This window comes from Papilio polytes, unplaced genomic scaffold (genome assembly GCF_000836215.1).
Source record: "Papilio polytes unplaced genomic scaffold, Ppol_1.0 DF824102.1, whole genome shotgun sequence".
Taxonomy (NCBI): Eukaryota; Metazoa; Arthropoda; class Insecta; order Lepidoptera; family Papilionidae; genus Papilio; species Papilio polytes.
In genome coordinates, this window is record NW_013525102.1 from 5,426,224 (window position 1) to 5,449,956 (window position 23,733).

The 23,733-nt window shown below is 33.0% G+C and overlaps 2 protein-coding genes across 2 annotated transcripts in view; both read right to left on the reverse strand.

Moving 5' to 3' along the window:
* LOC106099835 (integrin beta-3-like) overlaps positions 1 to 16,812 on the reverse strand; it is a 30,774-nt gene extending 13,962 nt beyond the window's left edge. Inside the window, exon 1 of the mRNA XM_013278506.1 lies at positions 16,490 to 16,812. Coding sequence (XP_013133960.1) covers positions 16,490 to 16,636 — 147 coding nt within the window. The 5' untranslated portion in view covers positions 16,637 to 16,812. The remainder of the gene's footprint in view (positions 1 to 16,489) is intronic.
* Positions 16,813 to 22,425: 5,613 nt separating this feature from the next.
* LOC106099474 (integrin beta-PS-like) lies at positions 22,426 to 23,732 on the reverse strand. Its single transcript, XM_013278033.1, has 3 exons — positions 23,709 to 23,732; positions 22,900 to 23,278; positions 22,426 to 22,649 (listed from the first exon to the last, which is right to left on the reverse strand). Exons 1-3 carry the CDS (start codon positions 23,730 to 23,732, stop codon positions 22,426 to 22,428), a joined length of 627 nt encoding a protein of 208 aa, XP_013133487.1.
* Between the last annotated feature and the right edge of the window lies 1 nt (position 23,733).

Genomic DNA, 23,733 nt, shown 5'->3' on the forward strand with positions numbered 1-23,733 from the left:
AATTACATATATTAAAAGCGTTGAAGAATGAAGGTGGAAAATAATGATTATAAAAAGTTATTAACATAACCGCTTATGTGACGCAAAACTGTATACAGGAAAATAAAGTTTCTTCTATTACGCGTATAAAATTGAAACGTTTCCCTAAATAAATGTTCAAAATAGCTTAGAAATACGCGCTCCCAGTGGATTTGCGGTCAATAGAACCTATGTAACTAACTAGTAAAGTAAAACCATTTAAAAATATTTGCATTAAAATAAGTATCAAAGAGCAAATCAAAGCATTGGTAATCTTAACAATCCTAAGTAAACACTTAGTATCTGTCATTATTTGCGTTTATTCCCTTAGCCTTCCGTTTCACAAAGTTTATTCGATATCATAATATTATACAAGAAATAAAACGTTTTAATTAGCGCATGCAAAGTTGTGCGTAATAAGCGAGTACAACCGAGTTATTATCTTGCGTACGATGTTTATTCTAATCTCTTGGAAGTAATCGTTGGCGCCCTGGGCGAGACGCACACTAATGTATTTTTCACACGAGGGCTGAACAGTTGTCAGAGTAGATAATGCAGTACTGCTATTGTTTAAAGCATACGCTGAGACAGAGCAGAAGTTTTAAAAATAAGAGCCTATTCAAACGGTATTGCATACTGATCTGTCTCACTGTTCTGTCCTCGTGAAAGATAGCTTGTATATGCTCCTATCGACGGTCGATGCAAACTGCATCTATTCTATACGTTGTTAAGTCTATAATCGTGCGAATCTTTAAACAAGATAACCTCAATTATGTACATCACAAATACTTTGTTTATGTCATGTTATAGATATGATAATTATGTTACAACTACGTTTATAGAACAAAAATATTTCTAAACATTATAAAAAGCATAAAGGAAGGCTTAGGGCCTGTCCTACCAAATTGCAAATTGTCTGATAACAATCCAAGATGTATAAAATGTGACGGAAATATCGGACTTTGTTACCTTATCTGACAGTGACGGCATTTTTAAGTTATCTGAGTCTCTATCAGACATCTATATGGTGGGACAGGCCCTAAATGAGGTGACACTGTATAAATAAAAGTTGATGGTGGTATGATTCGAGTTAATTGTTCCGGAATATTAATTTGAATTTGAAACGAGTAATGTTTTATAGTTTACTGTACTAATACTGTTGCCTTAGTCATATTTCCATACATGATATAAGTATGTGATCCACGTCAATATTAGTCATACAAGAAAATCCAGTGAATTTAGTTCTTATGTTAGGTAAATTACCCATGTTGGCGTCAATGAATTCATTTGTTTTCCTCATGTGAAAAATACCATTAAATAGTTCGTTTTCATTACTTGAAAAATTTACTATTTTGTTTTACAATTTCACGTAAAGAATCAGAGATCGATGCCGGGACAATGTATTTTGAAGTTCTACATAATATTTACCTGTCTTCACACGAACTATCATTATTTTTTAGAATAGAATTGAGGTTTATGTAATGTGAAGACTTGATTCTTGAGGTCTCGCTTTGATTATTATAAGCTTATATGGAGGTGTGCACACTACTCGATTTTTAGTTGCAACATGCAACAAAACAGTTGAATAGGCTGCGAAACAATCGACAATCGCACAACTGTTGTGCGATAGTTGAGTCAAAGGTGTGCGCCCGCTCTAAAATTGTTTAACCATTTCTATAAACATATGTGACAATGTCAACCATTCATAACTATTCATTAACAATACTTTCTTTCAACATTCCGCAGTCTAGACTAGACATTACAAGGACAGATTGTATAAAGCTTAGTAATTAAATAAATATCGTCACAGATAAACTGCCCAGTACGACTGGTTCTTTGTATTTGTCGTTTAAAAAAAAGTAGAGAACATCGCCGATCGTACTGGCCATCAATACGTTTAAGAGGTCATTGAACTGTTATTTTTTGATTTATCACACGATCGCAACGGCATTGAAAAAAAAACAAGCTTTAAAACTTTATCTGATTTGATATTTTATATGTACTTAGAGTACTTATGTTTGTTCTTTACAAAGTTAGCATCCATGAATGTTTTCTAGTTTTAATTTTGTCTCTACCAAATATTTCCATTTCATCTATTATTTCTCGCCATGATCTTAAAAATAAGTGATAATTTCGTACCAATTAGTTTCCATGCTTATTAACAAAATCACAAACGAATCGCGTAATTTTTTACGTGAATCTTATATCAAAAGATTGTAATATATTTATTTGCAGACAAAACAAAATAGCATTGTAATAGAAATAACCCGTTACCGTGTTAAGAATTGCATGAATGCGTGATTGGTAATTTGTCCGCGTGTCGCGTTAGTCACTAATGTGCATCTCGGCCGCTGCTTGTGAACGAACTGCACAAGGATAATAACAATGATTCAATGGCCAACAAAGGAACAAGCTTGTATTCACGGCAAAGATCGTCTTTAACTATAGAGATTCTAACATAACTAAATCAGTTATGAGACTGAAGTTGATTGACTTTGATTTTAGGCCTTTATCTTACCAATCTTATTTGAAGATATTTTTATGAAGCCTTTCGCCCGCGACTCCGTCCGCGTGGAATTAAAAATACAAAAGTTAATAGGCTATGTGTGTTGGTCTCTGCCTACCTCTTTGGTTAACTGATATGAGTTATGTTGTTGTATGTTGGAAGATTGCGAAAATTAAATGAAAACAAACTAGCCCGAGGACCTAAAGTAGAAAACATCAAATTGTAATATAATTCAAAATAACTAAAATAATAGTTTTCATATTGATTGAATATTCAGCTAATAGCATAGGCAATTGTGTCGCATGGTCAAACATCTGATTTTTATGTAGTGTGGACCACCTCAGCCAAACCGGTCTACACCCAATTACGTTAACTAGTACCGCTTCTTTTATATCCGCATGACTTTAACACTTGAGACGTGTGTTTAGTTTGTATTGGAAACGGCTATTTATTATATTTTTGTACAATTGAGATCACGATTTAAATGAGGAAAATGTTCCTATAGATTGTCGCAGAAGCTAGATATGTGACGCTTTTTAATTTTTAAAGCAAAATTATCTGTAAAATATTTGTTTTTGTTACCACCATTTACATTCCCATATGCACTAAAAAGAAGTTAATCGTTAGAAGCGTTATAACATTAAGACTATGTAGAAACGTGTCGTAAATAGGGCACAAATTATTTATCCTTTAAATCTTTGGAGTATTCATTTTAATGTACATTTTATTAGACAATCCAATGATAAGTGCGTTCCCAGTTGCTCATGGCCTGTATCGCCCCCACAACATACCAGGCAGTAATATTTCAAGAGATGTACAATGTATAGGAACATAGCTTGCTTTAGGCAATTCTAGATAAGACATAAGACTGTGTTAGATAACAAGTTAACCAATGCAGTCATCAGTAGCATCAAAGTGATACAAATTACTTATTCTACACTAAGAGAATCATCTTCATCATCATCTCCCTTGCCTTATCCTACTCCCGCAGAGTCGGCGCACCGGATTTTCGTCCTCCAAAGCACTCTATCATCCGTCATCTCAGTCATCACTCCCTTCTTGACCATGTCATCTTTCACGCAATCCATCCATCTCTTTTTAGGTCTACCTCAATTGGTATACCCCTCCACATTCATAACTAACGTTCTACACTAAGAGAATCAAAATTAATATATCTGGGTAAAGGTATATTTTTTCCGGGAATATATGTCCTGATCTGTTCAGCCGTTCTCAACTTACATGGGAACATATATCCAAACATTTACAAATAAGTTAGAAAGGTCGATAAACAAAAGTCAATTTTAATATTTCGCTGTGATAGAATTTACAGCGCGTAAGGGTAATGCACCTATTAAAAAACGATCACATTTCAAATCTAAGTCATAAAAGGGCATTAAACCCTTGACAGAGGTTTGCAAGAGTAAAACGCGTGGGCTGTCGTAATAATAGCTTAGCTGATTATACTCTCCCAGTGCTGCGTGATCGTTGAGAAATTTTATCGATTCGACAACAAAATTTTCAACCGTTCCTCTCTAACTTAAGGTAAACGATAGAGACAGATACGTTTCACAAGATTGGGAGAGGCTGGGATGGTGTGTGGGTGGTACGTGGGTAACTGCATAGAAGTCCCCCATTGCGCCACCTAGCGGCTATACGTAACCAGTTTTGTAATAAGTAAAAGTGCACCATACTATTTAATGAGATGAGAGTTAAATAATGTAACCTGTCCCATTAAATTATAAATTGTCTGATAACAATCCATCGTGTAAAATATGTCATAAATATATCAGATTTTATTACCTTATCTCTCAGGGACGTTTATACAATCTGCGCCTGTATCAGCCAGTGGTGGGACAGGCCCTTAATGTTTTATTTAATCTATCCCTATTATATTATGGTGCAACAAGCATGGTCAATTAGTAACATCAGAACTCAAAAAAGAGCCTCATGTAAACTATAATTATGGCATTTATAGTAACATTACATTTATAGATGTATGGGAATGTCACAAGCATACGCTTTCAAAATAAGTACAATATAATTGTGTCCCTAATTATCCTTAACGTGACGACAACTTATATGAAAATACATAGAAACAATAGCGATGAACCTTTGTCTTGTAAATGAGATCACCCGCATCGCGCTACGGTTATTCCATATTTGAGTCATTGAAAAATTAAATAAATATATTACACCATAAATAATAATTTTATAACATGGAATTTTGTCTATTATATAGTAGGATTGGTTATGTACAAAAATATAAATAGCCTAATGGTTTGGGGTACGGATTACCGATCTTGCGGTCGAGGGTTCGAATCCCGTCATTCGACTATTGTCGGTAACCATATCCTAGCACAAGCTTGGAGCTTAGTTGGAATGGTTAAAGGAAATATTAGTAAATTAACATATATCTACTAATATTTTCATTATAAAATACGTAAACAATTGAACATAATCCTAAAGCCTAAGTGGACTAGATGTGCTCGTCTAGATTATCATGCTGTGAAACCTAGTTTTCTATTCTTGCGACATAAATTCACAAATGATAATAAACTTGGAATGCGGTATTAACAGTTTAAAATGAAGTATTAACAATTAATTGATTATTAAGTGCACAATGTAAGCACGTAAGTTAATTGAGGCACGTACGTACTTATTACGCTGGATAAGTAAATCCCACGCATAAAATTGCTCTAGTTACGCGACGGTAATCTCGTAGTTAGGTGAGTTTGTACTGCCTACGCAGGTACAGTATTTGACGACATCTTACTATTACTATATACACTACCTTAGAGATTCAAAGGTAAAGTCTTTTAAAGCCACAGTATGATTCATCAAAAATGAAATTCAGGACGTTCCCATAACATACATAACTTATTCTACGTAACTATAATGATATCTATCAACTCATTTATGTGAGCTATGTAAAATGCTATATGTTTATATTTTGTGTCTCCACTTATACTTTGTTAAAAATTTCTTTGTGATCAGGCAGCGGTTGTCAACGAGCGGTTCGCGTCAGTATATCTCAGTAGATAATAATAGTAGATTGTACTCGATTGTTATGCATTGGTGCACTACGTAAGGTCGTATTGTTACTAAATGCAAATGTGAAAGGCGGCGAAGTGAACTTGAATAGATAATAGTTTTTTAATCTTTTTTATTCTGAGTATCTACGGTTTTATATAGTGTTAAAGTTATAGGTAAATTGGCTAATATACAAATATGTTTTTTCGAGATAGCTTTAGGCTATACTAACATTATAAATGGGAATGTTTAGATTGATGGATGTTTGTTAAAGTTTGTACACCAAACAGCTGAACGGATCTCGACGAAATTTGGCATAGATGTAGAGAATAGCCTGGACGAACACCGAGGCTGCTTAGTTTTGTTTTTGTGGTTTTTTTTTAATTCTACACAGACCGAGTCGGGGGCGAATGCTAGGAAGGCATAAGGTAAGTAATCGTAGAGAAGTAGTTATAACCTAATCGTAATTAGTAAATCTTTTGTTTAAATTGTCGCTTCAATTCTTTTTTTAAAATCTCGGTCGTCCGTTATCCTTGTCCAGATTCTAAATGATCACAGGCGCGACAGATATTTGAACCCTGACGTTCAATTACCGTCAATTTCTGAGACGTCCGGCATTCCGTTCTACATCCCGTTGTAATGGCGTACGAGGAAACAACTAGATGACACAAATCTAGATAGCACAGACAAAAATGTCAACTTAATTTTTACGTGAATATTATATACTAGCTTTCGCCGGCGACTCCGTCCGCGCGGAATAAAAAATAAACAAAAGAGAGTAGCCTACGTGTTCTTCCAGTGTATCCTCTACATCTATACCAAATTTTATCGAGATCACTTCAGCGGTTTAGGCTACAAACTCTAACAAATATCCATCCATCCATCTTAACTTTCGCATTTACAATATTAGTAAGATTGCTCGCGACTCCGTCCGCATGATATTTAAAAATAATAAAAAAATGTTGCTTATGTTACTCACTGAAAGCATAGCTGTTTAATAGTGAAAGAAATCGGCCCAGTAGATTTTAAGTTATTTCAATACATTCAATAATACAATCCTCTGTAAAATATTAGTATAGAAACCCAGAAAACTCAATCGTGGTAAGACTTCCGTTTCCTTATGTACATAATATTCTACATGACATAGAAACTACTTTAAAATGTAAAGGTTTTTAAAGTATTGCCGACAATTTTATATTTTCTGAGGTTATTGCACTTTGTGTATTGCGAATTTATTTGACAATAACGTCGACGCCGGTGGAAAACAAAATTGCGGAAAACTTAAGTTTGGCTGACATCCAAAGTATTTTTAGAACTGTAGATTTTAAAAGATTTTCGCAAGGAAGTGCTAGTGAAGGGAACGCAATGCGTAGGTAGAAATGTTGGTACTATCATTAGATATGGTTGGTCAATAGTTGGTAAAGGGAAATTATGGTTTAGGTGTTGATAAATAGATTGCACATTTAATTAAGGAGCTATTGACTGTAAATTGCATAAGATATAGTGTATTATGCAATTTGTCAATAATTTGAAACTAATGGACAAGATTAATCATCAGCTCTTTTTTAAAGGCTGGATGATAGTATTGAGTTGATACTTTTGTTACCCAAATGTTTTAGCGTATGTAATTTTTTTTACAATAAATGCATGTTTGACGAGTAACGGTAATTATTTTTCGTGCCGCGATTTCACAAAATAGTTATAATTTATAAGAAACTGTCTGTTGTTCGCGACTTTGTCCGTGAAAAATTCAAAAAGTAATAAAAACACAACCTATGTTACTCACAAATAAGTTAATTTTCTAAAGGATTTTTTTTATATCGGCCCAGTAGTTTTTGAGTTATTCCGATTTATACAAAAATGTAGACAAGTTTACTACGTTCAGGATACCTACCACCGATTGCGTGATTTGAGGCGGGGCGGTGCGTACGAAACAACGTGCCCTTTGTAAGTATCGTTTTTTAAAGGTAACAGTTGCGCAAAGCAATGTAAACTATACAACGCGATCTTTTACATGTATCCAAGTGTTAAATATGTTAATAGGTAAATGGAGCGGTCGAAGCATTAATTGCATGGATATGCAACAGTATTTTGTGTAAAACATTTTGAGGTCATGGTTACTTTATCGTATTTATCTTAAAGTGTTTTTCTTGATTTACGTGTTTTTAATTTATTTTTTAATACTTTAACTGACATTTAAGAGATTATTGTACGTTCATTAATCGCGCTTGTACGCAAATTTTCTCAGATATAATAAAGCTTGTTTTATGAATATTATTGTGTTTAATATTACCCTTTTATATGTATCATGTACCATACAGTTTTAATAAGAAGTTATAAAACAGAAAAGTTAGGAAGTATTTTATTAAAAGTATATAAAAACGAAATGCCTAATCGATAGTCTTGTGTCATTAAAATGCTATTTCTCAATTCCGGTTAACAATTTAAGAACCTGTTTGTTACTAATTCCAAGAATCTATAACTCGTATTAGATACATGACATTAAGATTGACTTGATTTTTTGTAGTCTTAGCTAAGACATTTCATTTGGTTTATTTCGTGAAATTATGCTGGCTAGATTCAATACATCCTACCTCTAATCTCTATAAAAGAATACGTCTTGTTGTTTTTGAAATAAACACTAGAATATATTCGTAAGTTGCAATTTATTAATGTTGATATTATAATAAATAGTGAAGGCAAAAGTAAAACTTTTTTCACTCGATGTTTTATTGCGTTATCACCGATTTAAACACCGAAACGGATTTAAGTAAAAAGCATTGCAAAGTAACCGATAAATATCGATTTTCAAGCCTCCGGCGTAAATATCATTGCGTCTTTGACACTGCCTCAAAAAATTTCTCTTTACGATGATTACCTTCACCCAATATGAGCACATAAAATGGTAAATTTCTTTTAAAGTTTGAAGTTTATTCTTTTGAATAAAGATAAAAACTGTTCAGTACCAATTCAGCGTTGCTAGCGCCCTGGGTTTCTCTTTACAGTGCCTTCATTACCAGCTTTAAGGGGGGTAGGGATACGTGATACTATAATTCACTGACCTATGGATTAGAAGTCTTCAACGCCCTGGGCGGTAACTTAAATGCACTCTACACTGCATTTGTTCCAGCAAATTGTCTTAAAACTAGACTCACTCAAAAACGCAACTAACGAAGAGGGAACTCTGCGTTTGTTTTGGTATTTTTATGTTTTTTGCATTACATTTCTCGGTATTTGGTGATAGTGTATTACAGTCTTTAGTTTACTTTTTCTTTAAGTTAAAGCGGCGTGTAATCAAGCATAATTGCGAAGTGGAACTCCAAGTCACGGCCGTGTCGCTGGATATTGGTCAATGTTACCGATCGAGATGTTTCAGTTTTGGAGCCGGTTTTTTATAGAGTCTACACCGTTAGATCGTTTTTATAATACACGATGTGTTCTTGACGACTGCAAGTTTGAATTGAAAAAAAACATAATCATCGTCTATTGTTCGTGATAACATGTTTCCATGATTGTTGAATGGAGTTTGCCCTATTATTACCTGCTAAGACATTATGCTTTAAAGAAAAAAGATAGGAGGATAGATGTTGTTGAACCATTAGTCGTTAAGTTTTAATTAATTTAAGAAAAGACTTTAAATCTTCAGTGCATAAATCAGATTTGCTAACTATCCACTAAAGATTTCAGTAATAATCAACTTTTGCTTAATTTTAGTACGTTTCTGAGGGACTTGGAGCCTACCATTAGGCAAGGTGTAAAAGCCACATTATCATAATAAATAAAGTTTTTTTAAGGATTACACTAAGTCAGCTGTAACCTTAAATTAAACCACATTTTTTAAGGAAGCCACATCAAACGAATTGCATAGACTGACGGTATTCATTTACAAAACAGTCGCGTTGTTTTTCGGTCGAACGCCCTTATTTATTTGGCTTCATTATTTTTACGGATTAAGGACAAAAATAAATAACTGTTTGTTTCAAAGATAGTAAAAGAATCAATAGTACTAGTCTGGGTTTAAAGAACGAGGAAGGTAAATTGATGTTGATTAAATTTTGTTGAATTATAACCTCAAATACTACTATAAATTATTGTGAGTTATAACCATATATAGGTTTTACTACAAATTATTATTTATCAATCAGAAGTTAATTAGGTTGTAGAAGTGATATTGAATTAAGGAAATCTCCCAGTGATTTATTGAGTCTGGAAGAGTGGTTACCAAATGTCATGTGGAGCATTAACTAAGATGGAGTCATATCCTTTCGTGATGACTGTGATGACGTATGAGTTATGTGGAGGACAAAAACCTGTTGCCCCGACCCTACGGGAGTAGGATAAGGAGATGATGATGATGATGATGATGGAGTCATGTCCTTTCATAAGAAAGGGGATAACCCCTCATAGTTGAATCGTACAATTTGATGTCCACTGATGTTTTTGATTTTTGAAAAAAAAAAAGTTTTGAAACACTGCGATCTTAAACTTCAGCGGTCCAATATATTATCTGTCATAATAATTGATATATAATTTTAACGAGAAGTGAGCGCGAGAAAATGTCAAGCAAAAGGTTGACACGAAATATTGCTTAAACTGTGACTCATGACAATTATTATTGGATCCTATCATCAGTGACGTTATTGCGCGAAATCGATGTAAATCATACAATAAATACATATTGGGAAGTTAAATGAATTTTAGTTAATTGATTTTTTATCCAGATATGAGTACATACCTCAATTAAATACATAGCATAGTATATTAGTCCATATGAACTGTAGATTTTCTAATAGCTAAAAAAAAGGCAAACGAAATCCGACCCAGTCATAGATTTATGTTAAATGGGTTCTTGCGGTAAAACTGGTCGCTTTGAAACATGTACCTTATATCTTGTCAGATCTGTAATTTTACCATGTACAGATATCACTTAATACAAAAAATACAATAATTGAAAAGCAGCAAAGTACTATCGAGGTTAACTTTGAAAGACTTGTATTATTTACACTCTTCGGCGATGGAGACCTTAACTCTGCTACAGCTTTAAATAAGTGCTTTTCGATACGTAACGAATGAACACACTTTTTCATCACATAAGTAAACGTAAGCTATTACGAGTAATTTATTTTAAAATCCGAAAGAAACAAAACTAATTGAAGACGCGCAATAATTGAGTGAAGACACCGCGTTTATTATTAACCATACAAAAAAAAATATTTGTCACAACACCGGCTGCGAATTTGACCTTTATCCGTCAACAATACGAGCTAATTTCGTACGAGTTTTTGTAATCTGATATACAGTATGTGATTACATGCGGGCCGTTATGAGGCTGTGTTAAAATGTGATTGATTAAAGTGGCAGGAGTATCATCAAGTTCACCGAGGCGTCCATTACACCGAACTGTGTAAAAAAATTGTGCAACATTTTAATGTTCTTACGACGGTACATGTGGGTCAACGAGTTATATTTATAAATTCTCCGTAACGGTGTGATTGTACGGATGTTTGTACGTTTATACTTAACCGTGGACGTGTTATGGTTTTAATTGCAAACGGTTTGAAGTATGATTTAATATTTTACAGTCAATTGTATACAGCAAATGTGTTATTCGTCTCAATTTGTTTATTGTACTTGATACGCTGATTGTAAAGCTAACATTTGGTTGAAATTCACGGTTACAGGTGTTTTCAGTGTATACAGAAAATGCATTTAAGTTTACAGTTAAAATTAACGACTTATAAAAAGCTGTAGAATATACTGATGTAATTAAAACATTTTACTTCAATTTTGTATATTGACCTTTATGTAATTGGAACCTTAATAAGGTCATATATTTAGCAATAAAGTCGATCAGTGACATGTTAATTTAAGATAGAGTTATGATAATACTCGAAAGCTATACGCTTTATTAAGCAATTAAATTAATTAACGTTTCGGAGTTTAAAATGTCAATAAATAGAACACTTTATGATACAATCGGTTAAAAATAATTGTGAAAAAACGAAATTACTGTTTTACAAATCAATTCAAGTTACAAAATTTTATTTAAATAATTACTTTAGTATTTTTACCAGCCTCAATCAATAATTTAGGAATTAAAAATTTGTTTCTAAAACAACTTTATGACAAAAATGATTACACAGTAACAGAATCGAAATAAAACAAAACAGGGTTATAATGTGTAACGCAGTTAATAAAAATTATGTACATTTTATCAACCCCTCTGTTTATTTCTCGATGTGAGTACATAACGCATGTTTTGACTAATGAGTCATGTTACACACAATGTTAAAAGCCACAAACAAAACTTTTTATGCATTACAACTCTACGATTTTTAAGTAACATTACAATGAAGAACTGTATTCTGCAACTGATTTTGGTTGTCTATCATATGTTCATGTTTTATGCGTTATTTTCTTGCAATATTTGCGTTTTCGAACATACGACTGTTTACGTAAGAGCCATAGATTTTGTGAATCAAATCAAACTATAATAAAATAGTCCGTGAATAGTTTTTTACATTTATAATGCATTTAAACAGATTTCGCAAATCTTTGACATGAAATTAAAAAACTTGAGTTAAAGTATATTAACGTAGTTTTTTATTATGCTAATTATTTGCACTAAGTAATAGAGTGACCTAATTATTTCCAAACTTAAATTATTAAAAATCTAACACCTTACTTTTTTATAAAGTATTCGTACGTAGCCCGTCGTCCTTAGAAAAATATCTCAGCCACATCGTTATGACTTTTTAAGGTATAGAACATACAAGCAAGTTACCTTCAAATCTACTGTTAGCTCTATAAACGTTGATATTAACCATTTCTTAATTCTAGGTGTACACTGCGTAGTAACATATTTGCTAATGTTATCGAACACAAAACTCACCAAGAAAATTATCTTTACTCGAAGAGAAAGTTGTCTCTTGAAGTCCAACAACGAAGGAGAGTTAACCCTTAAATGCATGATTTTTTATTTAATATTAAACAAATATTTCGGTATAGGGAAAAATTATTTAAAAAATCAATAAAAACTATGTTTTTGTTTGTAGACTTTTGACAACAATATACATTTATGGGTTAAGAGAATAGTTTGATATTGGTTTTAAATTATTAATAAAAATTAGACACTAATACAAAAGCGTTTAAAAAGATTTCATTCTCGAATAAGCTATAGTAACATATCCATAAACGATATACGTATTTCTGCCAAGATAATCTGGGCTTTGTACCAAAAAGTAAGACAAGGATCTAACGAACTTTCTGGCTCTACTCCAGTTACTAACGTTAGATTTTTTAATTCGTCCACGTGACAATCGACAAAAAATCGATAAGTACTATTGTAAAACATCTGTTAGGATACGACAAGAATATAAATGTGATGATAAATTAACACATAATACACAAACATGGCGGAGTTCCAATGGATTTACACTCAATGGTAATGAATCACGCTGTGTGGTACATAAGGCGGCTGGCAGACTTAGTAACTTTAGGTTGCACTGATCTCTTTGTCCCGATCTCATACTCAGAGCGGGCGCACACCTTTGACAACTGTCGCACAACTGTAGCGCGATTGTCGATTGTTTCGCAGTCAATTTAGCTGTTTAGTTGCATAACTAAAAATCGAGTAGTGTGCACACCTCCATATAAGATTGAAATAATCAAAGCGCGACAAAACGGTTGTGCGATAGTTCAGTCAATCAAATCTCCTATCAATGTTAACTTTTAGTACAAATTTTTATGATAACTGTATTTTTACTAGGTTTGGCTGCTGCTTGTTGCAAAAATAAACGTAGTGGATGTTAATCGGAATTCGCAACTCAAATTAAAATAGACAGTCAGTTGCAACGTCTGTAATCAGCCTAAAGATTTCCTTTTTCCTTTGTTTTCTATGAACCTCGTTTTCAGCTAAGTGCGGATATTGGAAATTAGGGTTGTACAGGAAGTTCTGAAATCGATCGTGGCGTTACACACTTTAGTTATTGTGCCAAGTCACCAGAATAATGGAAGCCTGTGTTGGACTAGTTTTAGCAACCCGGCATCGTCTGGATGAATTCTAATATTCTACTATACTAATAAAAAGCGTAGTCTATATTACTTCTGGATAATGCTATTGGATAATATGCTTTATTAAAATTTATATACAAAAAACGAACTTTTTCTCTATGCAGCTTAATAGAAATTTTATAATTCGTTTTAACTGTAGTAGTTATCGTATTCTCTAGTTAGACCGGCTATTAAATTGTTTTATTTTTAAAACAATCAATATTTTATAAATACCAATCCCTTTGTATTGGTTATTTTTAATAATGGTTATATAACAATACGATAAAGGTTTTCTTTCAATATACGGTATAACAATGAACCGTTAACTTGCGGTAACTCAAACATACATTTTGATTTCACTGCTCATAGTACTTTGAATTAGATTCAATTTTAATAGTATCAATCATTTGTAAACAGTAATTGTTATATATCCTTGTAACTGTTTAAAAAAGGTTTCCACAAATATGTGGGAAGCCGACTACGTGTTTACAAACACCTAACGTTAAGAAGTATTGTACAAACATTACTGTGGTCGTTGTAGCTGGACTGTTATCCACATATGTACCACCACATTACTAGCTGTTACTTGCGACTTCGTACGCGTAGAATTAAAAATATAGCCTATGTTACTCACTGATAACGTAGCTTTTTATAAGTGAAAAAATTTTTGAAATCGGTCTAGTAGTCTTTGAGTGACTTCAATACATACAAAAATACAAATCTTTCCTCTTTATAATATTAGTATAGATAATTAATTTGTCTAAAACATTTTTAATATATGTATTCTGTATCCTTACCTTTATCCTCACTTGGACCCGAAACCTTAAGTTATAACCAAAAATTTTTAAGTCAAATAATTATAGTTTTCATAACATTAAATTTATTGTAAAGTTTCATAAACAATTTCAAATATTTGAAAAGGGTTTATTTCATAGTTTCATTATTATTTTGTTTTTAACTGCATATTGAATTCATTAATATGCAAGAACAAAATGGTTTCCTTATCAACGACAGATAGCTTATCTATAACAAAAAAAAATAAAATGCTCTACGTAATAGCGGTGGCGATTTAAAACCAATTAAAAAGTCACAATTCCACAGTTAATGCAGAATATAGAATCTGTTAAACATGTTTTTTTAAAGAATATATGGCCTTTTTATTGATTTAATAAAGACCGGTATTATCTGTGTTGCAATTAAAAAGTAAATAATATAGTACGTTTTATACATGTAAAAGTTTTGTAGAAGTTAAAAGAATAGAAAGATGAGACGTTGAACCATTCATCGGTCGTTGACCCTGTCTAGACTCACCCTTAAACATCTACGTGTGAAATTGCATTGTTTTTACTATTTCATTCAAAGTGAAAATTAATTCCTTATGTGTCTGATAGAGTCGTTTCAAACGGAACGTTCTAATTTCCATTTATTTGGACAATTACAGCGACACACGGTCATTAGCATGTCAATTAGCAGACAAACAGTGTATTGAACGTAATGTTTATAAGTAAGGGTTACTGTAAAATCAAGGATTACTCACAACAATGAGTCTTTCAGCTTTTAAGATTAATAATTTTGGTCTCGAGGACATGTTACGATTACAACCAACCTAAGACTCCATCTTATGCCCGGTTTACATTTGGCCAGCACTATTGCACAGTTGCGCCGGTTAATCATAGTTTCTATGAACTCACTTTCGCCAGTTAGTGTTAATATTATGCCAGTTGATTGCCAATTCAGCAATTATACTGACAGATACAGCACAACTGTACTGGCCTAGTGTGAACCGCGCATAACTTAAGATGTAGTTAAGGAGGAACTAGCAATTACCACTCTTACGAATAAGCAGCGCAGTAAAAGTGATACGAAATTTCATGCGTTCAAAAATTGTTTATGTCAAAACGAACGCAAATTGAAACTGGTATACGTTTCCAGTAAGAAATTACACGGAACAATATGAGTAATAACCACAAAGCTAAAGTAGGACTACCGCGTATTCTGATGCATACAAACTTGTAAACCGTTCCCAATAATTAATGTAGTTCCAGTTAATTATTTACGGTAGTAATTAGCAATTTAAGACCCATCCGTCAAAAATAATAATAATAATAATATTTTCATCGAATAGAGAAGGAAAACGTGATCAATGCCAAATTACAGCGACATCTGTTGAGCCGCTCTGGAGATACGAAGTAAAAAATATATTACATAAAAAAATATTCGCATTTATAATATTAATTAGCTACAAAATTATTTATAATACTAAAGGTCATAAAATATTAGATGCAAAAGGGTCCTATCAAAAATAGATCGACTCCACACTTAGCAGCGTTTATCATATACATTGGCTCAATTGTTTCCTTCCGTTCTCCGGTTGATCTCTCCTTTTTTCCTTTGACTAAATTCTTTATGAGTTCATTTTTAAAATTAATTTACTTTTCAATTTAATTGTCATAAGCTTCTAACGTAAATACCGAATTATTAGTGTGGTTTTAACGTAATTACTACTTTTTTAATTTACTTACTACGTTTAACGTAATTACTAGGCACTATTAAATTAACGGTTATTAATTATAGTTTGGTAGAATTTGAGGGAGTTAAAATTAATAATTGTTTACTAAAAACCAATTAAATACAATCATTTAAGTTAATTTGTCCGATAAGAAACTAATTAACTAATGAGAGTTATTTTTTCGTCAGTCAATAATTTCGTCATAAAAGCCCAGTTCTGTTAATTGCTGTTTTAAGATAAAATGACATTTACAAAATGTTTGTGAAACGTTTACATATTACCTAACAAATTATTGAAAATATTTTCTACCCTCTCCTTATTTTCAAAGTGGAATAATTAAGTTTAATAATTTATACTGTATCTTAAATACTTACAACATTGGGATCATTACACCAATATCCACCGCATCTAGTGCACTCGTCGCAAGAAGAGATTTTCGATATACTCGAGCAATCATTTCCAAAAACGACTTTAACAGTTATCAAAACCGCACACACAATAAACCACATCTTGGCCGCCATTGTTTAAAAAGTCAACAACTTTTTTTAAAAATCAGTCACACGTTCGATTGATCAAAGAGTTTTTATTTAATTAAAAAACAAATCGCGATCTGTCATTCGGCCAGTTCGAAAGTTCGAAATATGAATTACACCCGCTAGCACACACGTCTCGGCACAGACTGCACGAAGAGAACCCGCGCGCTACACTTGATCAGATGGCTGGCGATGAATCATTGGCTCGATGGAAAATTCGCGGAAATCACATTTTAGATGAAGTTCACGACACTTGTAAAACAAATAGTTTTATTTTATTATACTCCTAATAAAATGGATTTGTTATGATTAATATTGATTTATTCGATGTGTTCAAATACGTTGACCTATGTAAGTTTATGTTATCAGTACAATCTATTTCAAATACAAATTAACTAGCTTTCGCCCGCAACTTAGTCCGCGTAGAATTAAAAAAAAAAGTTAGTAGCCTAGCCTCTGTGTTCTTCCGGACTATCCTCTACATCTATACCAAATTTAATCGAAATCCGTTCAGCCGTTTACACTCTACATAGCATTACATTCACTCTTCATAACGACCACAATTGTGTAATAAAAAGTGTCTTTTAAGTATAAAATTAGCAAAAACTGCGTACGTTCTTTTTGACCGACTTCCTAAAAGAAGGAGGTACTCCATTCGTCTGTATGTTTTTTTTTGTCTTTATTGTCGAGATGGCTTAATATTGCAAGATATGAATGAAATAATTAAAAAAGTACAAATTACTGGTGCAGCAAAAGACGTCAGACAAAAATAACAAACTACGCAATAGCGTTCAAACAAGATTATTTTTTTATACGTAACTACTAACACTAAAAACTTTAAAACTACTAACACACTACTAACACTAAAACTTTAAAATAAACTTTTCCTTTTCTAAGTCTGATTTTTGTTATCTCCATTTAACGACAACTCTCTATAACGCCATAAAATTGACAATCCCTTTTGTCGTTATATAGCGTTTACACTGTATATTCCAACAATAAGATATTTATTTTAAATTATAATATCGTATACAGTAGTAATATAGTATTCTCAGTCCCTAAAAGCGCAATTTTACGTATTTTCTTTTCCTTGTTAATTTAGCTTAGCTTTGTGCAGAAACTATAAGACAATTTTTTGCCAATTCGAACTAGTATTTATGTACAAATAATTAGGCTTTTTAATTTTAACATAACGCCAGTGCGATTTAATAACCTTAATCTGAAACGGTTTAAGATCTACATATAGGTAGTTCAAATTTATTGTGACAAAAAAAAACATATCGACGAATTGAATACCTCCTTCTTTTGGGAAGTCGGTCAAAAAAGATAAGAAAGAGCGTTTGCGTCTGCGAAGGTTTGCGTCTCGAGCTGACATATGTCTCGCTGCATTACATTGACAAAATTTACGACACAAACGAGCGTCAGAAATCTTACTTACGTATCAAACTTTTTTTACTTAAAAAGCCGACAATGTGAGCGCTAACACGGAAGGGAGGGATGTTTATGTGAATTCTAATTTTATTTAAATCTTAGTAATAAACGAGCTAAGCCCGTGCGGCTTCATCCACATGAAATTATAAAAACTTTATTTTATTGTTTACATTTGTGAAATTTTCAATTTCAGTTGTCAGCTTTTAGTTTTGTCCCTTTAACGCATGACGGCTTTTTTCTAAATTGTTTACTCCCTAAGATTATTAGCGTGAAAATATATAGCCTAAAGCGTGTAGTGTAGGCCATTTTATTAAAAAAAAGATTTATTCAAATATATGCTGTGATTGCTGACGTCCTACGTAACTAAGTGTTGTGAGTTTTACGATTTTTTCTATTTGTAATAAATAGTATAGATATGGATATCATTTTAAAAGTCAATATAGATACTTAGATAAATGTATGACGATGGACAAGTAAATTTAATTTTAGATATTGGATGACAAAAGAGAGTCAGAGCTTCTACTGCAGTGGTGACGAGGGTAACAAACCCTCTTTTGACCGGCTTTATGCGTGAAGCATTTACCGTAGGGACCTCAACTAAAACCAGAGGTCTGCCGCCGATTTAACACTACGAAATCCTCTTGGCCAGTGGTCAGTTACCGCGAACCAGAGGAGTCGTGTAAGTGCTACCTCAACGGTAGTCCTGTTGCTTTAAATTGACGGTTTCGTTCAACCAGTTGTCAAAGCCCATGCGAAAGACGGTCCGTTTCCTTGTTTGCGCGCAACATGGATTCCGTACCGTGGAGGCCCACATCAGGCGCTGTCCCCGGACACCATTAACAGCGTCCCGGACATCGCCTCCTTGGACCCCGCTTAAGCACAGTCTTTAGGCATTATGGCAAACTTGAAAGAAGTTAGAACAGCTTCTTGTCTTCAACTGTCTCCCCGAGTAGAAACGGACTCCCCACAATGTAGGGAGGCGCCGCTGTATTTAAGCAACGTTACTGGATAAACATAATAGTGTGTTTTAGGGCAACAGTTAATTTTGTATGAAATTCTACTGATTTATTAAACAGTTGTATTACAAATGACAACATGAAAACATTTAAAACTACTTTAGCATGTACATCTTGTTTTATTCGTTATATTATAGAGATTTTCTAATAAAAACCTTTGAGTTATGTAAAGCGCCATCTAATTGTAATATAAACGTACTATTTTCATACTAGCAGGGAGCTTCGTTGTTATCAAAGACAATTACAAACAATATTTTTTCACTGGATCTTTGAACTATACTTTTTCAATGTGAAATTTGGAAGGCCAAGACATTTCTCAGTGATTAAATCATAATTTACAAATTCTAGAACCTTCGGAATATTGTAATAAGCTCCCTCTGGTGTTGAATAGTTTTACTTCAGTTGTGGATGACGTGATGTTCATCAGTTTGAGTTATCGATAACATTTTTTTGTCCTAAATGTGTTCGCTATTTTTTCTCAACCTTGAATTGACAAAAAGTGATTGGGTTTTAACAACATTTTTGATTACATGGGGTTACTTTTAATTACTAGAAAAACTTGTTTATTTCTAATACTGAGCGTATTTATGAATTTAAAATAAAATACATGTCAAAAAAGAAATCTAAAAATAGAAAAGCCTTTGGGCGATTGCAATAAATGCCACAGTGTGTGAAGTTAAAAAAATAACATTTTCATTTAGACGAGTTTGTGTTCTCTACATTTTCAACAGTGAATAAACTGGTACCGAATTTATCCGAATAGAACATGAAGAAAATTGGTATTGCTTTTAGAGTTTTTTTTTTGTCGACACTGCCATGTCTGACCAGAAAATTTGAAATTGATAGTAAAAATTACATTCAACCTAAATAAGTCAATTAATTTCAAAATAAATAATTTGTAATGACCAGATAATGATTACTTAAAAACTGAAATAAAAAATAAACCATTTTTATCGATAATTATTTTGTTGATAATAATTTATGACACCCCTATGTACGTTTTGCGCCATCTATCGTCGAATAGCTCAATTCATTTTATGCAATCGTATAGCGTGAGACTGTGTGTGATTACAACAGGTAGAGCTAGTGAGAATCAAGCGAAAACGGCTTGAGGTGATTTTGTCATTATGCCTCCTCTATATATTTTTAAATCTCTGGTCGTTATAAAATGAAAGTACTAGCAAAATAATGCGTCTACTGATATAGTTATTTTTTTGTTTTAATTACGCTTGTATTAGCAACTCTAACGTTGCTTTACATTTTACGAAAAACGCTACACGTATAAGTAAAATTTAGTAATCAATATCTTTTCTGTAGGTATACGTACATATGTAAATTTATTTCGACCAATAAATAGCCATTATTTATTCTAATATTAAAAACAAAGAAAAAGACAAAAAGAGAGTCAGAGCTTCTACTACAGTGGTGTTGAGGGTTATTCGCCCTCTTTGATTCGAAGAACCGTTTTTATGCTTTATTAAATTGCATATACTCGGGGGTCTTTCGGCTCTATCACTGTCGGGCCTCGCACTGAAGGCGCCGACAAGATTAAGCCAGAAGAAGACCCTCTGACCAACACGCCACTAAATCCGCCCCGTTAACACTATGTGTCACAAGCCAAGTCGGCGAAACCGGATTCGTAGTCGCCGGAGACTCAAAGCGAACTGGAGCGGCAGGCGGTTGTACCATGGCAAAGGCCATTTCTTGCTCCACACAATCAGTGGTGTCATTGGGCCCCCGGTTTTGAGTGATTTAGGAAGCCCGCATATGACAACAGTCTGGTTGTTTGTGTATAGATACACCGGCGCAAGGCGACTAAGGAAAATTTTACAGTTAACTCAGTCAATCCCAGGCAGCGATGTAAATTATGAAAGAATTTAGCACAGCTTCTTGTCTTCAACTGTCATACTGAGTAGAAACGGACTCTCCACTATGTAGGAGGCGCCGCTGTATTTATGCAACGCAAATGAAAAATTTTAATAGTGTGTTTTAGACTCAGATTTATTTTTATTAATTATCAGTGTTAAATTATAAACTTTCAACATAAATTACATGATATCATCACTTAAGTTGTTAACACTTTTTTTTAATAGTACATCCTATTTTATTTAATAGCTGAATAATGAGAATTTTAAGAAATAGTTATGAGATTAAAAAAGCGCCATCTATTTGTAACATGAACTATTTTAACACAAGACAGAAATTTCTTGAATGTAAATATATAATTATTTATATATGTAAATATCGTCCTACGTTGATAGAGCTAGCAGAACAACATTGCTAGTGACATTGCTATTATTTTATGTAAGTGAAGAAATTGCAACTAAAATGTTAACTGATACAGTCAGCTACATAAATGTATACCTTAAAACCCTTTAAAATTGTTCGGTTCCAAAAATATGTCTCTACTTATCCGTGAATAATATGTAATATTGTTGGAAGCATACAGACACGCGCATATATGTTTTTGCTACCAAAAGCTTATGCAAATTTTTATTGTAAATGTTTAATTATTCAAAGTTTAAGATAAATCATATTTTCTAGACGTCATATTGCACTTTTCTTAATGAACTACATTATTACATTTATTGCCGTTAGGATAAAAATTCATATTCAAATCTATATATTCATTTGTAATTTAAAAGTCATGTTGACCGCATAATCTTACTATGTTCCGTATTTTTAAATTTAGTAACAACACTTTCCAACGTAATCAAAGATTAAAGAAATATTTAGACTAGACATAGCGAACAACATTTTTTAACTGGTAACTTCTTTGTAGGATAAAATCTCAATGTTAAATATGACACGCGGAGACGACGTCGAATTTGACTATCGGAAATCAGCGTTAGTAAGATTATGTGAAAAATGTTTCAAACGAAGTGTCAACTATGCTTTCACTATATTTCTTGAATCTCTTTGAATTTAAGAAACGAACATTTTTATGTAAAAAGGGTTGTCTGTGTATGCATAACTCTCTGGCTCACGAGATTGTTTTGTTTGTTTTTGTAACTGTATTATCGATTTTGCGTTAATGATAATTATAGTTTATAACTTAAATTATCTAGAAGTGAAAATTCACTTGCATCTTTTTAGAAGCAAAGCGTAAATACTATTTGTACAAAGTTTAAAGTTCGTGCGATAGATGGCGTTAAATAAAAATATGTTATCTGCGATAACTTAAGGTTTGTCAAGCTACCACTAGATGTCTATTGTGTGTTATAATAACGAGTGTCCGATAATTTTATAAAATAAACATACAAGAAAGCAAGTTATTTCAGTTTTTTAAAGAGAATGAAAAAGATAGCAATACTTCATTATTTTATTTGTCTAATTATTGCGGAATAATGATCCCCTTCTGAATGCAGGGTTATTGAAGGTCATCGTCGGTGGTCGGAACCTAGGATTCACACAAGTTTCAGACATATCCTCTTCTTGTTGCTTCTTAAAACGTGTATACTCTTGCCTGTCTCTTGCATCTACAAGCAGTTTCCAAGCGACTAATGTCACAATGCCGATCAGAATGAGAGTTAATAAAAATATTCCGCCAAACACTGAAATTAAATTAAAAAATAAGCATCATTTAAAACTAAATTGTTTAAACTATCGCGAGACATTTTAAGCGAAAATTAAAACTGAAATAAGACAAGAAAATATGCTTTGCAAAATGTTTTATAAGTATGAAAATAGATGGCGTTGTTTATGTTAGAATGTATTGCAACTAGATAACCTCTCTGAACCCTTTTTACTAATATTTACTTGGAATCAGGTCTTTAAAATTAGAAGGGCCAGTCATATACTCACCATAATAGCTTTGAGCACAATCACTGTCAGTTTGAACAATCATTTCAATGCTATAACCAGCATTGTCGTATCTGTACATAAAACGAGAGTAACAGATATTCTTGGTATCAAAATAGCAGATTTTCCAGTTCGTATTACTTATGTTGTAATCGTTCAGAGTTTGTGTAACATTCACCCTGATCTTTTGGTGGCATTGTTTGCAATCGCCGCCACGGTGATGGCAGCGCGCGCAACTCTTTAACAAATCGCATTGTCGGTTATGGCAGTCGTCGCAGGGCAACACAGTGCAACGTTTGTCCTGGTCCCATCTCGCGTCCCATACATCCAACGGCTGGCACGCGCAAGAGCCGCATTCACAATTACCGCGATTGTTGCACACCTGGAAATAATATTATCTTACTTATTCTGATTAATATTATAAACTAGCTGCGACTTCGCCCGCGTGAAATTAAAAAGTAATAAAAAATATAGCCTATGTTATTCAATGATAACCCATTTTGTTAATAGTGAATTTTTGAAATCGCCTCAGTAGTTTTTGAGTTATTTCATTACATATAGAAAATGCAAATCTTTCTTCTTTATAATGTTATCGTTATCGTAGATGGATAGATTGATGTTAGAGTTTGTAGCCTAAACAGGTGAACAGATCTCAATGTAATTTGACGTAAATGTAGAGGACGGCCTGGGAGAACACATAGACTACCTGCTTAGTTATGTTTTTTTTCTTAAATTTTACGCGAAGAGTCGCGGACGAAAGTTATAATAGTAAAATAGGGTGTCATAGTATTTTGATTAATTTATGATTCTACGGAGGAGTCGGCAGCTGACCCCATG

Coding starts and splice junctions, on each gene's coding strand:
- LOC106099474 (XM_013278033.1), bottom strand. CDS start 23,732: ATGGGGTCAGCTGCCGACTCCTCC. Junction 23,279..23,708: donor GGTCAGCTGCCGACTCCTCC/GTAGAATCATAA, acceptor TATTATTTCCAG/GTGTGCAACAATCGCGGTAA. Junction 22,650..22,899: donor TTGTGCTCAAAGCTATTATG/GTGAGTATATGA, acceptor ATTTAATTTCAG/TGTTTGGCGGAATATTTTTA.